This window comes from Lichenostomus cassidix, chromosome 3 (assembly GCF_008360975.1).
Source record: "Lichenostomus cassidix isolate B80296 chromosome 3, HeHo_3.0, whole genome shotgun sequence".
NCBI lineage: Eukaryota > Metazoa > Chordata > Aves > Passeriformes > Meliphagidae > Lichenostomus > Lichenostomus cassidix.
In genome coordinates, this window is record NC_139483.1 from 87,281,684 (window position 1) to 87,304,175 (window position 22,492).

Sequence of the window (22,492 nt, forward strand, 5' to 3'; positions counted from 1 at the left end):
TGAATGGTGGTGGCAGCTACCATGGGACAAAAATACTTCTACACAGGAAAAGTTTGTTTGTTTGTTTGTTTGTTTGTTTTTAACAGAATCACTAATAGACCTAGAAAGTGCATGAAGTGCTGACTCTAGTGTTGAGTAAAAAGTTGCATTGCATTTGGGGAGGGCATCCTAGGTTCTGGTCTCTGGATTTGTATAGAACGGCTTTTAAAGCATCATTCTCATCATACACAGAGCACAGAGTATGTGAATTTGGACACCCTCAAACTCACAGCTTCTGATCTCAACAGGGTCTAGGTGGGAGATGGGTGTTTCATCTCTCAAAGTGCTCGTCTAAGAAATATGTTCAAACATTAAAGTTGTAGATTCTGGGGAGCTGAAGGTTAAAGAGGAGAAAACTGCTCAATGAGTTTAAGACACTTCAAGGATATGAAAGGAGATATTTTCAGTCTCAGTTCTAGATGCCTAAAGGTGTGGTGGGTGTCTGGGTACAATACATCGTATCAAACTTTCAATAAATTCTGGTGTGTGCCTTACAAAAAAACTTCACCTATAGGATTAGAAGATAATTTTCATATAGATTGACACATATAAAAGAACATTATCCAGAAAATACCTTTTCTTTATTAAAGGGTTATTATGCTTTTTCACTTTGTCTCTATTTTCCAACCATTCCGCTCAAACCATTTGCACTGTATTGACCGGCTCTGAGCCTTTAGGGAGGCTGTTAAAATCTGTAAGCCTTGAACTCACGGAGGTGTCAAATATTAACAAGTGTTCTCTGCCCTACTGATGCTGAATGTTGATCCACCTCAGGCACCAAGAAACTGAGAGAGCTAATTTGTAATTGTTGCCTTTCCTGCTCTCTCAGAAGGTGGGTAAGCAGGCTGAAATGTCTGTCCTCCAGCTATTCGACTTTATATAGGAACTCACATCATCCTCATTTTCACAGTAACAGGATCCCACCCAGTAGCATACTAATCAATGTGTCTAACATCTGCCTCCTGGGGTGCATTGTTTCTCTCATCCAGTCCCCAGAAGCAAGATTGTGCATTTAGCTATATGATTTTAAATATATCAATGTCAGCTGCAGGGATATATTTTTAGCTGTACTTTTTGTTAAGAGTTTATATTAATGAAGACAAGCTAAAACGGTGCACTACCACCCAAAATGGAAGGTGATGGGGTTTGTGTGGACTTCAGATTCTGGGAGAGGCTGTTCCCAGTTCCAAAATGGACACTCCCTTCTGCCCAGAAAGACTTTCTCTTACTACAGCTGACACAGCCTGAGAAAGGAAGTCACCATCCAGAGTCCTGTCCTTCCTTCAGGATTTACAGCACCACAGGGATGATGTCTCTCACCTGGAATCTACACTTACCCTCACTGCTGGGTAGCCCAGAGGAACAGACAAATTTAATATGCTTGACCTAAGGAGACATAACTGAATGCTTCCTCCATAGAACGTTTTCTTGAATTGGGGAGTGCCAGTGAAGTCTTGTTCAATACCACTAGGGAGTTTAATTAGCAGAAATAATGAAGTACCAAACTAACACTGCGCTTTAGGTGGTTATGATAGTGTACCAGAGTAATTGTTTATTGGACTGCTGTTATTTTGGAGCTGCTTCACGCTGTCCCTTCTCCCCGACCCTGACTAAATTTTCCATAGCTTGGGCAGGGGAGAGGTGGAATTGCCTTCTGCTGTAATTAATATTGAGTCAAAGATTTTTAAGTCCCCTATTTCCTTTAGCATTTCCTTAACAGCAAGGTTTTCTTGTGACAACACAATGTTACATTCCAATTTAACTAAAAATAGTGGCTCCAAAAAATCACAGAGAAAGGAAAAAAAGAGAGTTTCCATACAGCATTTCTTACCTACTCTGTTGTCCTGTCATATGAAAAGAGCATGTCAAAAGTCATCCCTTGGATTATATCTTAATTTATTAATTATGTGGTTCCTGTGCATTCTTCGGTTCAGAGATAGTACAATGGATCACAATTACCCATGGCTCCCTCAGGGAAAATTCAGGCATTAGATGATCTGAACCGCCTTCTGATGTCACTTGTGTCCCTCTAGCTTAGGCAAACTGAGCATCTGTCTGAGCCCTTCAGTGAACACCTTAAGTTAGATGGGAGGAACCTGTACTAAAGGGTTGGTTAACTTGTCACTGAAAAGCATGCCTTTAAAAAGAGTAGGATGCTCAGTGAAAATAAAGGGCCTTACTTTATGTTATTTATAAAAACAATATGCCATTACTTGCTTGACATATACTGTTTCTCATAGGTTGCTATGTTTTGTTTTGCATTTTTAATAGCCTGAATATTAAGATTTTATCACAATGCCATTATTAATAGTATAGAACAGTCAATGTATTTGACCTGCCATTTGTTCATTTCACCTGTAGGTGTTTATGGAACCATTTATGTAACAAACTGCTAGGAAACTGTTGGGTTTATTATCATTAATCAGTTCTCTACACAAATCCCAGTGAAGCACTGTGGTTCGGACAATACACCGCAGTTTATCGGTAAATATGCTGAGCTCTTAAATAAGTGACTGGTTTCCTTACTCTTGCAATACACAGGTCGTTCTTCAGTTTCCTTACTCTTGCGATTCACAGTTCTCTTCAGGTGGCTGCGTGGTTCACATGATCGTGGGCAAACATGCCACGCATGTGTTGATGCAATTTTTTTTCCAGCTTGATAATATGCTTTGATTTATCACTTTTCTAAGCTGTGGTGTTCTGTTTTCCCCTAGGGATACGATGATGGATATGGGGGTGAATACGATGATCCAAGCTATGAAGCATATGATAACAGTTATGCCACTCAAACACAAAGGTAAGCATTTGTACTTTTACATTATATCTTCAAATTACACTCTTTTCTCTTAGTTTTTAATGTAAATTTCCTGGTTTGTTTTCCACATTAAATTTTAAAAGATCTCACAGTATTTTAAAAAGCTGTCAAAAGGTAATAATGACAATCAGAGTTTATATACAGAGATTCAGATGAAGCAAAAATGTAAGCAGCTATGCTTTTAAAATTCATGCAAATAAGGTGTATTTTTTTTTACAAGTGATTACATAATTTTCCTATTTGATGTTATTGTGAACTTGTTTGTGCCCTTTTTTTCTCCTTTACTGGTGATAAGTTGCCAGGGGCATCTCATACTTACAGCTTTTACACTGTTTTGGGAAAACCCAGAAGGAAATTTTAAAAAATAGTTGTGATGGTAAATACCTGTTTCTGGTTGGCATCCACCATCGAGGTAAACTGTACAAGGGAATTACATGCCAGAAGAAAGGCTGATACTACCAGTTACTTCCTCAGCAGCTCTCAGAATTGATAAGTTTGGAAATTCATTTTTTGTTCCTATGATGTGGAATAATAGGAAAAAGCTACATTCACATCTTATATTGATTTGTCAATTTTACTTGCCACTAAAGTGAGGCAACAAAAATGATCACTTTTTTATGCACATACACCACACACACTCATCTATTAATTTGAAAGTTGGTATATGTTTATTAAATATCGAATGGCATCTTTTTCAGGGTTAAGCTAAAGGATAAAAGACTCCTTTAGCCAATTATTCAGAAAGTGCTCTTACGCATTGCTAAGAATCCGTGGAAAGTCGTGGAAAGGCAAAAGAAATTTTAACAAGAAAAGACACAGATTTTAACTGAGTTAGTGTGATTGTCACTGGGAGAGAAAAGTGTTGTATACATACAGAATTCTGCACTCTAAGGGCCAGAGGGCCTTAAACTTGCTTTTTTGTTTAGACATCTTTTTTGTTGAATGTTTTGCTGATGAAAATGCCTGCCAGAATTATGTTCAGCTCCAGAACTGCTGTAGTGAATGGTACTTGAGTGGATAAAAAATACTTTTTAAGTATTTTTATATCCAGTGAAGTATATTTAAAAGGATTTTAAGTATTTTTATATCCAGTGAAGTATATTTAAAAGGATTTGTCACACCTAAATGTGAACCCCATCAAGTATACTTTAACACTTCCAAGTAATTATACATTACTAGCTGCACCCATCATGTCATTGTGTAGGTAGAAATTTTTGTTGTCAAATGTACTCCAACATTTTAAAAAATAATTCTGCTCGTCTTTTGATACAAGAGTGGATTTTCACTGGAGATATTGCTTCTGATGTAAAAACAATAATTAGTTGTAAATTGCTTGCTTTATATCATCAATATCGTGTGACATTGCTTTATATCATCTGAATTGACCTGTAATTTCTTTACAAGTTGATGTCCCAGGCAACTAAATGACAAATATATCAAGTTTATGAGAAGTGTGTTATAATGCAGCTAGAACTACTAGTGATAATTTGATGCAAGAAAGAAAATTTATAGTCACATAATTGAGTCAATTGAACAGCTATTAAGTTTAGTCATCAGGTATGTTTTCTACTAATTTGAGCTACCTCCAGGATGCTTAATCTGTTTAAAACCTGCAACAAAAACGTTTCCTTTTGAAATATATGACAGGACATGTGGTCATACTTATCCATGTTGAGTGGCTCTTAAAGCCACAAGTAGCCTATTGATTTCAAAGAGAGCACTTTCAGAACTACACTTCTCATTTCAAAGATTTAAAGAACAAATGGACTATTAAATACACTGTTTGTATTCCTGCATCTTATTGGCCATTTAGCTTCACAGAAATGCCTGCCTACTGCACCAAAAATAAAAATACGATGAAATAACGTGCCAAAAAATTTGGTTAGATGTGTATTTCAAAATGTTTTTTTCAATTCTCAGATCTTGCTTGATAGTATACTCCAGTCATATGAGCAAGACATATCATGTGCACAGCTAAGAAGATAAGTAGTACTGCTTCAAAGTACATATCCGTATCACCCCAATGTGTGATTTAGAGGAAGAAAATTAACAAAACCTTGCAGACAGTGTCCATGCTCAGCCAGAAAATTGTCATGACTTCCCTCTGTAGGGGTTGACTGAAATTCTAAAGTATGAGATGAGAGGAAATTGTAGTTAGTAGCTTAATGCAGAGTACCAAGATTTCTATTCATGTTAAGGGCAGAGTTTCTCATTGCTTTTTATGGCTTATTAAGGAATCAGCATGGAAATTCTTATAGAGATGGTACAAACTCTTGTCTGACTCTCTGTCTCACTGTGCATGTTGACCAAGCCTTATCCACTTCATTGCTTCAAGAAGAATTTGTTGGGGTGTGGGGTCATGAACAGACAGGTGGATGGTCTGAACTCAGGCTAAATTCAGCGTGCTTTAGAGCAGAGCACATAGTGAGTCGTGCCTGGTTCCCCTGCTCCCTCCATGCACAGAGTGAAGACAGGGTTTGGGCAGCCTGCCACCACCCCTCTTACCCCTGCCTTTGTCTTACAGACCTTGTATCTACTTCCCATTTGCCAGAATCCTTATGCCCATGTATATTTCACTTTGGGGCCTTAGTCCTTTGTTTTCCAAGAGGTCTGATTTAGAATTTTACAAACTAGGTACTGCCAACAGCAGAGAAAATGAGCACAGTATCGACATGCACAGTGCTATGACATAGGATTATGGTTTAGTAGAAGGAGCGCCAAAAATACCAATGCCCAAGACCATTCAGATGCTGAACTTCAATGCACAATTATCTAAAAATTTGTGCTACAATTCAGGGATGGTGTTGCAGGTCCAACAATACATTTTGTATAGGTCCTTCTCTAATGGACCTCCTAATGAACTTCTCCAGACAGAAGGCTCTGTCCTTCATGACAGCAGTCTGATTTTTAGGCTGAAAACAGGGGGATGGGTTCACCTGTGGAAGAGGTGATCACAGAGTCTCATAATCAGGCTGGAATGAAATGCACAGTAAGTCTGCATGTCTGAACGAGCTAAGAGGCACATCAAACACGCTGTGAAATGGACACAAGAGGCAACTTGAAAAAAGAGAAAAGCAGGACTCTCGCTATGGTAAGTGGCACTTGTATCTTATTAAGCTGGGGAAACTTATTTTAGAAACAAGAGAATTATAGGTTATGACACAGTCTATGTTGTATGGAGGTATATCTTGCTTTAAGTAGCAGAAAATGTATTTGTACTTTTCCTCCTTATGTTCCTGTCCCATAATCACAACCCAGAGCACAAGATGGAACATCAGGACAGATTTAAATGAACGACTGTTTCTCCTTCCCAGCTGAGTCTATGAGGAGTCTGTGAAAGACTACACATTTTCTGAGGGCATTTAGAAACTCTGCTCATTTTAGAAATTTGTTCATACAGATGTCAAAGTAGAGTTTTTGAGGTGATTAGAATGAATTATCTATCCAATACCAAAGAGAACAAGGAAACAACCATTTCACAGGGCAGGAGGAGACACCAGATCTGACATAGTTCCCGTGGGCAATACTGCACTGTACTTTGAATTTCCCAGTGAAACCTTGTTTTCCTCTCTCTTTCCCTCCCTTCCATATAATGTGAAGATGGATCTTAGTGATAAGCATATCTGCCTGTCCAGACACACCAAGTGACATTTAGTAGTTGTTAAGTTCATGCACTGCTCCCTATGTACTTTAAAGTCAGGCAGAGGACACTCAAAACCTTTCTGCCAGTTATATTTACCTCCCAAACCTCTAGTCTGAGAACTTTATTTAAAAATATAGAAATTATATACAATATGGTAGAAGTGTGAATTTCCAACTCAGCTGTAACACAGAAAATGTAGGAGAATCCTATTAGCTTTCAAAATGTAATATACTTTTTGATTTTCTTACCAGGAACTTCTAAGTCTGTTGAACTATCACCACTGTCCAGGATTCATGGGCTGAGATCACTAGATCACCAGGAGAAAAGGATGCCAAATTTTTTATGGGGATCTAGACAATCAGCCTCTGTGGTTACTCAGAGGTTGTCAGGGATCAGACTAACATGCCAAGTGTGGCCAAACTCCTCAGCCAAGACCAACAGAATAATTTGGTGGAAATGGATCAGTTGCTGATGAATCAGCTGAGAACCATGAGGCCAACAGAGCCATCTTCAGCTGTTACCACATCTGCAGTCTTCTCCGCCGACCTTTGTGTCTCTGCTGGCACTAGCAGTTTCATTTCAAAGATACCATGTCTCACAGCCAAAAAAGATACCAAGGAAACTTAGGACTGACTGGCCAGTCATGGGATGAACCAAGAAGGGTCTATTCTCTTTAATCCACTTGTGCATAAGTTATCCACCCATAGGTACTATAAATAGGGAAGAGCAAAGGTAGCCAGTGATTGATGAAGCTTAAAATTTGGGTTTGATATTATTTCCCTGTTTCATAATGGCTGTCATGAACACTCACCCATCAATTCACTATGGTTTTTGTGATCAGGTAGATGGTATATTGACAATGGCTTCCAGGTTTGGTTGCCTGGCTTTTTATTCTGCCTTTCTTCTGTATGGCTTTTGTTACAAACATAGTTCAGCAGCAAAATGAGTGTGTGCTTTCTAAAGAAAGAGCAACTTATGATTCCCACCTTAGACTGTAAATAGTCTTGTAAATATCTGGAAACCCATAACTTACTGACAAGAAGAATAAATAATTCAGTGATAAAAGACATGAAAATAGTGCACAACGTTGCTGTTACAGATGCCATCCCACAGCAACACAGGCCTTGTGATGGCATGTTGTCATCCTTGCTGTGCCTGCAAGATGACATAGGTAAAAAGCATTTCTCATGGCTGCCTGCACACAGCCTTACTAATGACAGTAACCCAATTTTAGGACCTTGAAGCAATTCTTGGCAAAATATTTACTGTTAATCTTGCAAATAATTTATGTAATGCTATAGGCAGCAGTCCTCTGGACACACATTTCATGCTGGTATGCCGATCATTTTGGGCTAATGATTTCTTTTTTGTTTGTCGAACTCACACTGCAAACCCATCCTGCATCTTCTGAGCAAACAATCAAAACTTCTGTTTGAAGTTTGAAGATGCCAAATTGTGTATTATAGGCCATGTCAGCTCTGAATTTCTCCTCTAAGATGTTAATGGCAGTACAGAATCTAAGGTTTAACATAAAGAAAGATGGCATTAATGTGTTGTAATAAATTTTGAGTTTTTACAAGATCTGAAGACTGACAAACATTCTGCTAGATAATTGCCAAAATGGAATTCTCTTAGGGGACTGAAGATGATAAAAAGAAAAGGTGCAGTAACAGAGAAGCTCAAGTTGACTGATACCTTTGACCTAACTGAATTGTATTTAATTCAAAAGGTATAATTATTCCTAAAATAGCTGTCATGTGCAAATTCCAATTGGGCATCTGTTTTTCAACACTAGTAGCAGAAATGAAAAGACAAAAATGCTGCCTGTGTCCACTTTGCTGCTATGGAAAATAGATGCTATGACCGTATCAATGTAGAATTCTCCTAGTAACTGTATGTTCATAGCAATACCTATCCATTCAGCCTCTAATGGGTGCTATAGTTTTGATGCACATTCTTCTAATGACTCATATCCACAAAAAATTACAAGAGCATATTCAGACACTGCAGTTGAATATCTGGCAAGTTCTTGACTTTGGAAAAAAACGTTTTTCCCTGGTTACCATTTCTATTGCAAATTTCATGTTATCTACTCTACAGCTTGTGTTTACATCTTCTTTTCCTGCAGTGTGGGCTGCTAGTACAGGAGCTTTAGGAATCACTTACTTATTTCTGATCTGATATGCAGGAGTACAACATGGACCTCAGTTCAGTCCATGTCACTTATGTGGCTTATGGTACAATCACATCAGTGCAGAGACATGCTGCAAAATTATTTAGGAAGAATATTTTACCCAGTTGTATCTGCAGGAATTATTTGCAACAGCAGGACATACTTGCCTGAGCTCCAGTTCATCCTGGTTATCCTTCCTTGACCTCCAGGTATCAAGATTTTATATGTACATCTGTTTCCAAAGATGAATTCCTCAAAGCAGTGCTGCAAGAAAAATAACAGACTAGTACATTTGTAAAGACAGCAGTATGAAGTTCAGCTGAGTGTATAGGTTCTTTGGTGAACTCTACTCAGTGGTCCCACTGTTTTTGACTACTTGCTTTGTGAAAAGTTCCAGCAGATTAGTTGTGAACAATTCATAGTTAAATGAAAGAATTTTGTCTTTAGTTTAAAAACAATGGTTAACCAAGACTGTGAATAATCATTTATTCAATTAGTAGATTATGACATAATAAAAATTTTTGGTGATATAATCAGAGGCTTGCACACTTCTGTCTCACTATCAAAATATTACTATGTAGTAAAATATATAGACACATAAATATAGTCCAAGCCGCAGTAGGTAGAATGGTTACGCTGATTCTTTGCAAACTTAGATATTCATTATTATTTTCTCTACTACTCACTCTTTCACTTTTTAAGCACTATGCATTGTATTTATATTTTGTCATATTTCATTTTGGCTTTGTGCTTATATCCGCCAGTCCGTAAATAAAGATTCCCCTTCATTTTATTTCCAACCTGTTGAAATCAATCAAGGAATCTAGGCAGGAAGCCTAGAATATGACATTTTATGTGTCTTCACAGCAATCTACTTATGGCATTCATCATCAGAAACTGTTTTGAAATGCCACTTGTAATTTATTTGATGCAATGAGCAAAATGGAATCAAATTTCACTACTCCGAACTAGAGAAAAGTTTTTCCTCTAAAATTGGCTAGGATTCCTAAAATGCTGCATCATTCCCCTTGTAAATACCACGTCTGCAGACATTTTGTATTATTCTGAAATAGTCATTATTCTGTGTCGATAAGAAAATGACAGTGGAATGTAGAATAGGTAAATAGAAATTGCCATATGAAATTAAATGGCAGAATGGTTTCTATTTCATATTTTTCAAAAAGTTCAGAGCCTGAGGCCATCTTGCAATTATTTTGGTTCTCCAATCCTATACTTGTATAACTTTACTGCCTTCATTATTTAGAATATTTTTAAATTTATATTTTCAGTAGCATAAAATCAAACATACAAAAATGCTGGAGACATTTGAAATCAAGTTTAACTTCAGGCATACTGTAAGCTACTAAATAAATCCAGGAATATGGTAATGGAGATATTCTTCTCTGTTAAAAATATTGGATACAATCAAAATGGAGCTTTCAGAAAAAGGTAGACTTCATACACTAAAATGCTCACCATATTATTCCATTAGTTCTAAAGAAGTTTGAGTAAAGGACTGTATTTGATTTAAGGCTGAATCCTGTAAGTTCCTATATTCAAAAGATTTGTCATCTTCCGTATAAATATCATGCTCTATTGAGTAAAAATGTTCCTGGAAATTTCAGATTCCTAGAAGGATTATTTCTTTATTCACACATTTCCACTATGAGATACTATTTTGTAAAAATTTGGTATGTTGTAATTCATGTGAATGCAGATGTTGCTCACCTCTCTTCCAAGCAGAAGTCTACTGCTTTGTGTAAACAGCTTTTCTTTCATGGCCAACTGTGTGTTAAATCCTCCCTCATGTAGGAGGCAGATGCTTTACAAACACAGTCTTGCATAAATAAACTGCAGTAACATTAGACTGGGTCCTGTTAGCACAGGAACTATTTGATTGTACCAGTTATTGATGTTGGAAGTTGAAAATTACAAAGATTGCTGAACAGAAATTATGTAGAGAAAGAGGGAAATAATTGTATATTGACCAAGAGTTAAAAGGATCCATTTGAAAATGTGGAAAAGAGACTTGTCTAAAATATTGAAACCCAACTCTAAAATATTAAATCCCACCTCTAGGGATTCTTTTGAGCTATCCTGCTTATTAGCTTGACTCAAGAATCTGTTGTCTAAAGGTAACCCTGATGGGGATGTATCTCTAAGGAGTTCGAAAACTGACAAAGGCTGAGAATCCTTCCTCAGAGTGTTCCAGTCCTAAACCACAATATTGGTTTACTCTCATATTGTTAGGTTCTATAACATGGAAATGAAAGTATCTCAAATTATTTTTACTTCTTCAAAGCCTAGTGTTCAAGTTTTTAGCCTATCTAATTATGAGTCTAAACTGTGGACCATCACTGGCATCAGCTGAATCTCTAGTTTGGACCAATTCATATACTTCACAAAAGAAGCCTGATTGTTATCTAATGGCAGAGTTATAATTCCAAGGATTTGTCAACAGCCTCTTTACTAATTGACCAGCTCTTTCCCAAACATTTCCCAATTAAATATTCTTATATTATACTAGTATATACTCTCCCAGTTAAAAAGTTAGGAAAGAAAAAATGTTTTTACAGAGAACTATAATCTGCTAAGTCTAGATTAACAGGTTTTACTCAAAGGCTTTAAGTTTCTTAGGATCTTTCAGAATAGGCTATAGAACACACTTCTCTACAGATACACGTTAGTGGGATTTAAATAAGATGAACTCTTTCTTGTACCTTTCTTCTTTGGGTTTAGAGAGCCTGTTATATATCTGCAACCACACTTGAGAATAAAAGCTTAGATGCCTCCTTCACCAAATAAAAAGCAAAGAACAAAAAGAGATAAAGGAAGAACAAAACAAAAAAACACAAACAAGCAAAAAGCACAAGGGAACAAGAAGTACTTCTTGAGGTCTTGCAATGTTCTGCTGCTTTATATTCCTGCAGCTCTAAGAGCAGCTAGGGAGCCAGATGGTAATGTTGCTAACCCAGGGTCTCTTGTCAGCAGCTTCCTGCAGGTGCAGGAAGAGATTGGTCAAAGGCTAATGCAGTCTATTCATTAATGTCATGTTTTCCTGTACCTAACCCCACTGACCTCTGAGTGGTGAATGTCACACTTCCCTTGGGTGGCTTGTTGACCATAGAGTCAGTGTTTTGTGCCTTCAATCTTAACACTTTTGTTTGTGGTTCTCAGCCTAAACCACTTTAAAGCACTATTCTCTACAGCCTTTTGGGCAAAAAGCTGTGTGGCTTCCCATGGATGTTGACACAGTCATAGTAGAATTCATTGTTTTCCACTAATAACAATTTGAAAAAGCCCCAGTTAACAAGAGGTTAAATGTCTTTGTTGACTTTAAAGGTTGCCATTTAGATACAGTCTCTATATTTGAGCTTTTGTCACATCATAGGAGCCCTAGATAATGCAGGTTGGAAGGCAATAAAGGACCCCTATCTCTCAAAAACTAGCATCTTGTGTTGGTTTGGGTTTTTGTTTTGTTTTTTTTAAACTGAACCAGCTTTATCAGCATGAAGAGAACAGATCACAAGTTTATGGAAACTTTGATTCCAAATCTTTAAAATTAACACATTCAAAAACATTAAACCACAATGAAAAGTTAAAAAAACCCCAAAACATAAATAGGTAAAGATTAAAAAGATTAACAGTATATATATTAATCTTCTTGCCCACAGAATAGGAATTAGGACAGGGTCATATATCTTTGTTGTAAATGTTTCTTATAGAGAAAAATTACATCAGAGTTTTTTTAGATACAAACCAAATTAAACTGCTTGTATGATACACACCCCCGTGTATATCAGATTTTCATGTGTGCTACATGTAGAATATTACTGAAGTCCAAGTCATGCTACATCAAGATCTCTATGTTTCAGAAATCTGGTGTTAAAGTACAGTGCAATTAAAAGCTGAGAAGTTGGTAATGAGTTAATCCTGTCTGCTTCATAAAGTGTGTTGCATCCTGCTTTCAGGTGGGTGCATGTACTTTAAGTAAATTACACTTCATGTTGCTTGAAGGTAATGAATGCTAATGACAGATAATGGTGTTTTGTTTCCAATTAGCACTGTCAAGCGAGTCAGAGATTTCTAGAGCTCATGATCACTATATTTTACAGGAACAGTCTGAGAACTATAAAATTATATAAACAAGTTTTATTTATGCTGAATGCATTTGCTGATTGCTTCCTTCTCAGCTGGTCATAATGCAAATGAACTACATCTCTCTGTAGTTCAATAGTTTTTAAAAAAAGAACTTCATGTTTGTAAATCCATGTTCTATCACTTTTTTTTTTTTTATAAATAGCGCCCATTGTTCACTTGGCTAAAAAACAGTGGAAAATGTTTACAACTAAATGCATATAATAGATTAAAGTGAGTATTCAGAGAGGTTTAAAATAGAGCATACGAATGGATAAGCAGTCTTGCTCACAAAATACGAGTTTAAGTCTGGTATTTCATTGTAAGAAATAAGTTTTCTTCACTTACACATTCTTCAGAACACTTTTTCATATGGGTTGGCAATGAATTTGAAGTGCCATTTTGTCTCAAATCTATGGAAAAGATGTATTATTCAGGGAAACAAAGTTGGAAAACTTAGATGACAATCATGTATTGTGCTATGAATTACCTGTTTTCAAGAATGTGTTAAATATTGTGCTCACAGACATCAAATATGCAGTATGTAACAAATTACATCCTTTCTACAGTTGCAATACAGCTTGTTTCTTATTTTATGACAGTTTGTGTATTAATTCAGTATTCTGTTGATAATGTATTTCAGTCTGAAATGTTCTCTGTGGGATTTTTTTCTCACATCTTTATTATCTCTATTGTCTGTTTTTTTCTCAAATAAAAACGTACAACAACAATAATGTCACAATGAATCTTTTACCTGCTCTTGCAAGTCTCATGTTCTGCTGGGTGTTATATTGATGGGTAATAGTTCAAGGCCCTGCTCAGTGACCACTGAAAGCAGGACTGCTGCTGGTAAGTTACTGGCCTTTGGATTTGCCTCCTTTTCAAGCTAACCTTTGGAGGCAGCTGCTTTGGTTTGCAAAAACATATCAGGAAGAAATATTAGCATCTTATCTGCTGGCAGAAGATGGGAGTTCTTGAGTTTCTTTTCCTGTAACACCATTCACTAGTCCAACACCCTCCTCTACCCAGGAAAGCAGGCAGTATGCCAAAATACAGCTTCTAAAATTTGTTTTTCATATGGCTGTCTGCCAGAGCTGGGTGGTATGTCATCTGTCTGTTCTGAACAGTGCAAGTAATTTCTTAGGTCTAAACCATGAGCTTTGTAGATATGACTAGATACATGATTTAACCCTGATGGTGCAGTGCTTTATTTCCCTTTACACAATCCTGTAATTTCATTTAATTGGCTACTAAAATAATTGCAAAATAGTACAGAATTAATATTATATGCTACAAAGTGAAGATTTATTCTTCCTGTTTGTTTCTTGCACCATTTCAGTTGTAAGGTTTGTATATTTAGATAATCAATTTTCAAGCAACTGGATGGTTTCCATTATCCGGGAAGTCTCTACAGTGATTGTGTCCTATAGAGCTCAGTTGGAAAAGTCTTTCGAAGTGTTAACTTCATTTCATTCATGTTATTCTTATGTACACTTTCTGCAACTTCTTTAGCAAATGAATTTCACCTCTTTGAGGTACTGAGGTCATTGTAATTCATTCACTCATTAATGACTTCTGGCTAAACTACTCAATTAATGCACAACAATTATAGTTGCATTTTCAGTTTAAAAAACAAACAAACAAAAAACACTAAAAAACAAACAAACAAACAAATCCATGTGTATTTGTAGCTTAACACTGATTATGACAGCTGTCCCTAGCCAGTCAGGGGATGACATGACCCAAATCAAAACAGCTCAACTCTCAGTTATCAGATACATGTAAACAGTGTTCTCAAGTGAGACAGAGAATATGAGTCATTCTGGAAAATTATACCAAGAATAGTTACAAATAGCTATTAAATTCAAGAAATTAAAAATCTGATTATAGGCTATTTATGAACAAAGTCAAAATTAGGTTAAGAAAATAATTGTTATAGATTGCTTGTTTATCTCTATTGCACTTTCAAAGTATTTCTACTTGCGCTCCACTGTCAGCTAAGCCTCTCTCTCAAGTGTAAACTAATATTTTTAAAACAATAATCCAATATGGAAAATGACCTGAGCAATAATGTTATAATTATAGCAACATTGAGCTGATTGTCTGCTTCTGTTATTTTGCAAGAGTCTGTCTCACACACTGTCCAAGGAAAAAGAAGCAAAAGTGACAACTAAAAACTATCAACAGAGAAAGTGTTATATTTTCTGTTTGTTTCACTGCAGATTGAAGAAATACAATGTAGTAGAATTCATGGAGTTTGAAAATTTTTCTGATTCTTGTATTTTACCAGGTACCTGAGAATAGAAGTAACCTGTTCTTCAATTTGGTACAAGGTACCAAAAACACAATGCAAACTATAAATAATAGCAGTCAAGGAAAGGTGCGAATAATTCCCTTTCCATTTAATTATTTCTTAGAGGCTGAATTTTCTGGATGCACACTCCACATAATAGCTGGGAATTGCTGATAATCAGGATGTAGCCATTTTCTGAAATATTTTGGTAACGTTAATATGACTGTACATAATTTTTGAAAACAGTAATATAGTGAGTTTCAGACTATTAAGTCTGATTTTGCACTCCTAGACCTTCATTTATTTCAATGTGTGTTCTCTTGACCACTGTATAAAACTTTCCATGAGTGTCCAATAATTGCATAAGGAAAAAGGCTGTGGAGAATCAGATTTCTCTCTACAGGCAGTGAACACAAGCTTTCTTCTTCAGGATCAAAGCTGGAAACCTGTTGGTGGTTTTGGTAAAGATAAGTAGTTTACATGTTCCACACCATACAGTACAGTCAGCTTTGTGAAAACAAACTATGCTGAGTTTGGTAACACATAAATGTTTAGAATTACAGGTAAATGAGATTAACGCCCCTTTTGGTGGTTTAACAGCAGTGAATGGTACAGTGGATGGTGTTTTTTCAGACCTCATTTTTGCAAATAGAATTTCTTTCAGTCTTTGTCACATCTCCTAGGTTTACATATTTAGGACCAAATTTGTTTTATGCTCAGTAGATAAGAAATGTGATGTACTGTATGATAGCTGTTATTATCACTGTTACATTTTCTTTCATTTTTTTAAAATAGTCCTGATATTATGCTATCATGATAAAATGTTAAAATTACTTTTATTTTGTGAGCTCTACTTTTGTTTTGAGTTGTTTACCCATGACATTAGTGACATGGCTCTCTGACTCTGTTACAGCGTGCCTGAATATTATGACTATGGTCATGGAACAAGTGAAGAGGCTTATGACAGCTACGGTAAGGTCTATTCTATCTTCAGCAAATGTGGAAAATCAAAGGAAAATATCTGTCACCAACAACTCAGGAGTTGCTTCCATACACTTTTATTTCTCTGATTTTGCAAAGACCAAACAAAATAGATTTGTGTAACTTTAGGGTGATTTTTGACTTAGGACCAGAAAATTGGACTGATCAATTTCAATCAAAATTACAAAGCAAATTACTCACAGTCACAGGTCAGTTTAACAGCAACACTAAAGTTTCTGATTATATTTTACAGTGTTAAATTTAAGTCTGCTTGATGTGCCAACAGTACAATGCATCTGCTGCTGTCATGTGCATCATTTCAACCAACAAGGTTTGTGAGATTTTGAAATATAAACTTAATCAAAGTAGAAAGAAGGAAAGGGTGCTGTATCACCATGGGAACCCTGACTTCACCAAGATAAAGGAGTATCTCATGCCAGGCTAGGCAGTATGAGTAGAAAGAGGGCTGCACTCTTTGCACTTCCCCACTGAGTCTGTGTCTGAGCTGGAATAGTTGCACTTCATGGGTACCAGGGGCATGAAAGGAGGAGAAGTGTCCATTTTCTGGATCTGTTGTTTGCTGTTAGTGATGTATTTTGATAACTAGAGTCTAGTCTGTGTTTTCCTATTAATAATTATCAGTACATTGTATCATTAGATGGCACAGTGAATCTCACTCTGAGATTTTCACTGAAATAACAGAACAAAGCTGACTACTGTCAGCTTAAAGAGTGACCCTAATATATTCAGTAGAGATGTCATACCTGATTTACTGCTTCTTAGGTATCCCGAGTCTACATGGTGACTTCCACAACATTGTGAAAATGAGAGCTGCTGGAAGTAACGCTGCAAATGAAAGTTACACTAAGGGGTTATATAAGGGTAGCTGCTTGAAATAAATAATTTTATTCATGCAGCTGTGAAGCAAATGTCACTAATGCAAACTTGCAGTTTCCTTTGTATTGGCACAGAAATAGACATTACTGAGACATTGTCAAAATGATTGCATTGCATAATCAGAAATAACTTATTTTTTTGTATAATCAGTTCTCACAATCTATTTGGATGATACAATGTGCAGTCAAGCACATTTTCAATACTAGATAAGTAATAATAATAGCTTATCCATATGAATATGAGTGTTTTGGTTACCCTTTGTTTTGTTTCCTTTTTGCACATCCATTTTTAATAGCTGCAGTGGAAGATCCTTCCTCCCATCTATAGATCCCCTCTCCACTGCTGCCCTGAAAGCACTGCTAAGCTTTTGGGCAATGCAGAAAAGAATAGTCTGCGCTCAGCAGTAAGAATTACCCACTGTTTAACTTTTAATTACACTCCACCGTGCTGAATCTCCATGTGTTTGGGCAAGACATTTAAAGTAGTGTCACTTTCCTTCCAATCTCTCATTTGTAAAACTAGGAGAATGTTACTTGTTTTCCCAGCAGGGATTTTGAATGGACTAATTAGCTAAGGCTTACAAAGTGTTCACAGAGTGGCACCATGACTAAATTTATGCTCTGCATGAAGCTCCTTTTCTTCTTTTCCATTCAGCAACTGAAACAAACCCAATATGCCTGGGTTTCCTTTACTAGAATTGTCTTAAAATACATGTCTGATAACTTTGGACTTGCTTTGTTTTCTGCTTGAAATATTTTCTGAGCTAGCATTTGTATACACAGATCTGAGTTTTACCAATAACCTGGAATAAATATAAAATTCAATAATATTTCAAATCACAATTTTTCTACTTTTTGAAAGCAGATACATTTATATATAACTGTTTATGCTGCTGTTGGTTCACTTTAGGAAATTAGCAAATTTGCCAGTTTCATGCCTCGGAAATCTGTGTTGGAACTTCTGTCATTCCTAAGTCACCACTATTTGTCTGAGGAGGTAATCTGAGTACACAGAGATATAGAGCTATAGAATATATGCTTAACTTCCTCAGTTTCTGAGTTCTTGGTGCATACACTGATGTTCTCTCTGTATCTGAGACATCACCCCTTCTCATTCTCACCCAACTTACCCTAATTCTCTGTTTCCAGTTCTCTACTTCTTTTTCAGGATGTTTTGTAACTCATTGTGAGTCTCCTGAATCCATCCCACTGTATAAAATCAACTGCCCCTTTATTTTTCACCATCCTGCAGAAACCAACTGTCTTTCTTTCATTTGAGTTAATTTTAGCACCTTGTTTTATCTTCCATAACAAGGCTCTATTCCTCCTTTACAATTCTTTCTGGCACACCTCTCTAATTCTGAATTCTCCCAAACTCTGAATGAGACCACAGACAAGGGGTACATGAATATAGAGCTGATGTCTTGTCACCTCTTAGGTGTTTTGTGCAACAACTTGTCTTTTCACCCTTATCCATTCTAGTAACAGTGTCTACATCATCAAAAATTTACTAGCTTGGCATTTTTTTACTTTCTCCCATGCATCATCTTCCTTCAAACTTACCTTTAGGGAGGACAGTTTTCAATCCTGAGAAGGTTTTCTTTCATTTTTTGTGAAGTAGATTCCATGAAATAGTAATGCTACTTTGTACTTACAATCTTTTTAAAGTATAAAATAGAGTTCTCTGTAGCTTGGTAAGTGTTATACAGCACAACAGTGCTCCTATGTGAGCTGCCTGCTATGACTTTTCTTGCTGTCTGTACTTCTGAGAAATAGCAGGTGGTTTATGTCTCATGGGCTCTTCTGTGCTCCTTTTAAAAGAACTTGTGGAGAATTCTAAATATGGGGACTGTTTCCTCAGAAGTTCGTAAGATTTACGCATTTATGGATTGTTCACACTATGGTTAGAAAAATCACAGGGGTGTTTAAGAGTAGAGCCCACCTGAACACCATTTAATTCTCAGGAAGTTGACATCTCTTTGATTAGATCTAAGTACTAAACAAGGAAAAGTTTAAGTCACTTCTCTGAGGCTGGGCAAGATGGATTTCTAAACAGTATTTACCACTGTAAAATCCACAACTTAACTGCCTTAACTCCTTGCTCAGTTTCTTTTGTGAAAGTTGCTAAGAATTCTTTCCCCTCCAAATCCAGCCAAGAAATCTTTCAAGACAATAGGAAGATCAGCTGAGAGGGGTATATGTAAAATCACACTGCTTTCCATGACTTAAGGGTGTTCCATGAATGAGAATTCACAGCACAGAACCCTCCCATGAAGTTAGACACTTAAGCTCTATTGTGATTTGACATGCTTGTCACCCAGTTTCTCAGAAGGATCAAAGTAGAGACACTTCAAAGCATTCCCTGCAGCAGTCTCTGATAGCACATGGAAATACAGTACTCAGAAATTATGAGATTCCTGCAAATTTTTGATAAGATCAGGATTATGTAGCTACTGCTAAGGAGTTTTGGGGATAACTGTTCCAGGCTGAGGAACATAAATTTGGGACATATGCCTGAAAATCATGGTAATGTAGCAGCCCTTAAAGGCTTTGTTATGTGAGTTGTAAAGAAATATCTTTAGAAGGCACTTAAAAGAACAATCACTGCACTTTAAAAATAAAAGACCAGTCATTTAAGTACAAAAATGTAAAGTATCCTCACCTCTAATCACACTCAATAAACATTTATGATACTTAATGTTGCTGAAGGTTTTGATACCTGCAGATAAGTCAAAACTAAGGTAATGGTGTAATTGATGCTTATGTTTTAAAAGAAAAGGCATGAAATTGGATTAATTTATGAACAAAAGGTTCATATTCTTTGCTCTCATTATACTTCAGTTATTTTGTGGTTTCCCTTCTGGCGCTGTTGTCATCTGAAGAGATATCTAGTGAAAACATGAATTTAATTATTTGTCTTATAAATTGATTAGGATAAAATGTACACCTAAGGTTTGGATGCTAAGAATCTTTTCTGCCCATGTATAATGTCATGCCCAACTCCAAAAAGCATATTCCCTGGACAGGACCACTGTAAATGAAAAGCCCTTTGTAATCAATTTGTGTTCTCATTTCTTTCTCCATTTCCCTCTTTTTTATTTTTAGAGGAAATAGCATTCTTGGTTCAAGTTTTGTGCTGCATTAGGCCAGATTAGAGAGATAACAGAGAAGAGTATGACTTGCTGGCAAGGCACATGCAAGAAGCTGTATTCATTACTGGTGACCTTCCTCACTGTTTTTTTTATCTGAATCCTTTTTCGCTCTTGCACTGATCAGAGTAGTCAAAACTTTATCAGCTGCTCTTTCTGTCTTAGTTCTCCCAAAGGCTGGAGACACCAGTGGTGAGCTCTGCCAGTTGCTGCTGCAGAAGGTTCAAGAGGTTCCTGCCCCTGCTTCCAAAGGGAGATTGCCCCAGCAGTGAGAGAGTGTCTCTTGTCAGATGCCACAGTTCACAGCTTGGTGCATATCCTGCCTTGGGTATTATCTGAAAATGATGGCCATTAAGTTTTTATGTCAGGTCATGAACTGCAGTATCTGACAGACCAGTACACACAGACTTCTTGTTGCTACTACCAGAAAAGCAGAAACCTTAGGTTGAGAGTGAAAGGATAGGGTTGAAGTCTATAACCTCCTAAACCACCACAATTAAATTAGGATAACACCATCTGCTAAAGGCCTTAGGCAAGAGTTAGGGAGGTTAATCTGTAGCTTGCCACCTACACAAAGAGGGAAGACATAAATGAACTCCAGTCACATTCCTGCTGCTTTTCAGGAAAAGCCTGCAAGGCTGTTTACTGCATGTAAACATTGCAGTATTGTAAAGTATTGCATTGAGGCAGCACATTTAAATGTTTTTTGTCTTCACCAAAAAATTTCAGCTGTTCAGATTTTCTCAAATGACCACAGTCTTTTGGATGCATATTATACTCCAGTTTACCATTAAGTACTTGTAAAGAACTGGGTATTTGGTTTTAGGATAATTCCATCTTTAATTAAAATTGGAGAGTGTAACTGTTTGGTATAATTCCTTTTAATGTAAGACATCATTTAAGTTGTAAAATGCTGCCACAATGATTTAACTATTTCACAAATAATTCCCTGCCAGTCACTCTCTAAAAGAGGTTTGCAATTATTATGACAATTAGTTTACTAAGTAATGCTCTTCAGAGATGGCACTTCATAAATTCTTGATAGACCTTTATAGTGAACAACTAAAAATGTACAGCAATATTCCACTTCTTTTTTATTATACTGTTTATTTTTTCATTCTGTGTTTGTTCTAAAATGTGTATTGGCCAGTAAATTAAGTTTTTCTACAATAACAATAATAGTTTCTGCTGAACAAGTAGAAGTAAGTATATCATGATGAAAACTGCAGAGGAAAGTGTATGTGGAGGGTTCAAACCTCAAGAATCTTGATAAATTGATCGAAGAGATGTTACCTTAGGAGTCATGAATTCTCATACTTCATTAAAAGACATGAACATGGTCATGTAATGGAGAAACTCAAGGAACTGCCATCCTAGTATGAAATAAACCCTCTATGGCAATGACAAACTAAAATGAAGCCATATCACAATGTATACAGGCAAAATACTTGTGAATTTTGAAAAAGTGCTTCTTAGTAATTGCTTTGCATATGGAGGTACAACATTTTTTTCAGCTATCGAATCCAAGCTCCTTCATTTTCAATAACTTTGATATTGTGGATTATTGGTCCTAATATTCATTATCCTCAGCATGCTGAGGGTTTCCTGCCCTATATATTTCTAGCCTAGTCTAATTTAAATCTTTAAATGTAAGAAATCAGATTCTCAAATAATTTGGAATGACTGATTTGCAGATGTAACAGACATAGGTCTGATTCTTCCCATTACAGTGTTTGATTTCACATGGCTTGTGATTACAAACAATGTCTTTACTAACACTAGTTAACGAAGTCTTACTAATATGCACTGATTTTTCATTTATATCATCTGAGTGTATACGTTTGGTGTCTCTTAAAAAATATCATGGCAACATACCAAAGAAAATTTTCTTTGGTGTCTTAGAATTATCATAGAATGAATAATAGAATCATAGTTTGGTTTGGGTTGGAAGGGACCTTAAAGATCATCTAGTTTCAACCCACCTGCCATGGATGGACACACCTTTCACTGGATCAGGTTGCTCAGAACTCCATCCAACCTGGCCTTGAACACTGCCATGGGTAGAGCATTCACAGCTTCTCTGGGTAACATGTCACATCGCCTTTCTTCCTAATATCTAATCTAAACTTACTGTCTTTCTGTTTGAAGCTATTTCCCCTTGTCCTGTGACTTCGTGCTCTTGTAAAATTCCATCTCCATCTTTCCTGAAAGTTTCCTTCAGATACTGAAAGGCCACAATTAAGTCAATTTTAAGTCTTCTCTTTTCCAGGCTAAACCATCCCAATTCTCTCAGCCTTTCCTCCTCAGAGAGGTGCTCCAGCCCTCTGGTCATCTTCATGGCCTCCTCTGGATTTGCTCCATCAGAT

At 36.5% G+C, this 22,492-nt stretch overlaps 1 protein-coding gene across 13 annotated transcripts in view; it reads left to right on the top strand.

Moving 5' to 3' along the window:
• KHDRBS2 (KH RNA binding domain containing, signal transduction associated 2) overlaps positions 1-22,492 on the top strand; it is a 343,662-nt gene that overhangs the window by 279,844 nt on the left and 41,326 nt on the right. For all 13 annotated transcript variants that reach the window (XM_085056591.1, XM_085056581.1, XM_085056578.1 and 10 more), the window contains 2 exons: positions 2,754-2,836; positions 16,014-16,072. In XM_085056591.1, coding sequence (XP_084912717.1) covers positions 2,754-2,836; positions 16,014-16,072 — 142 coding nt within the window. The remainder of the gene's footprint in view (positions 1-2,753; positions 2,837-16,013; positions 16,073-22,492) is intronic.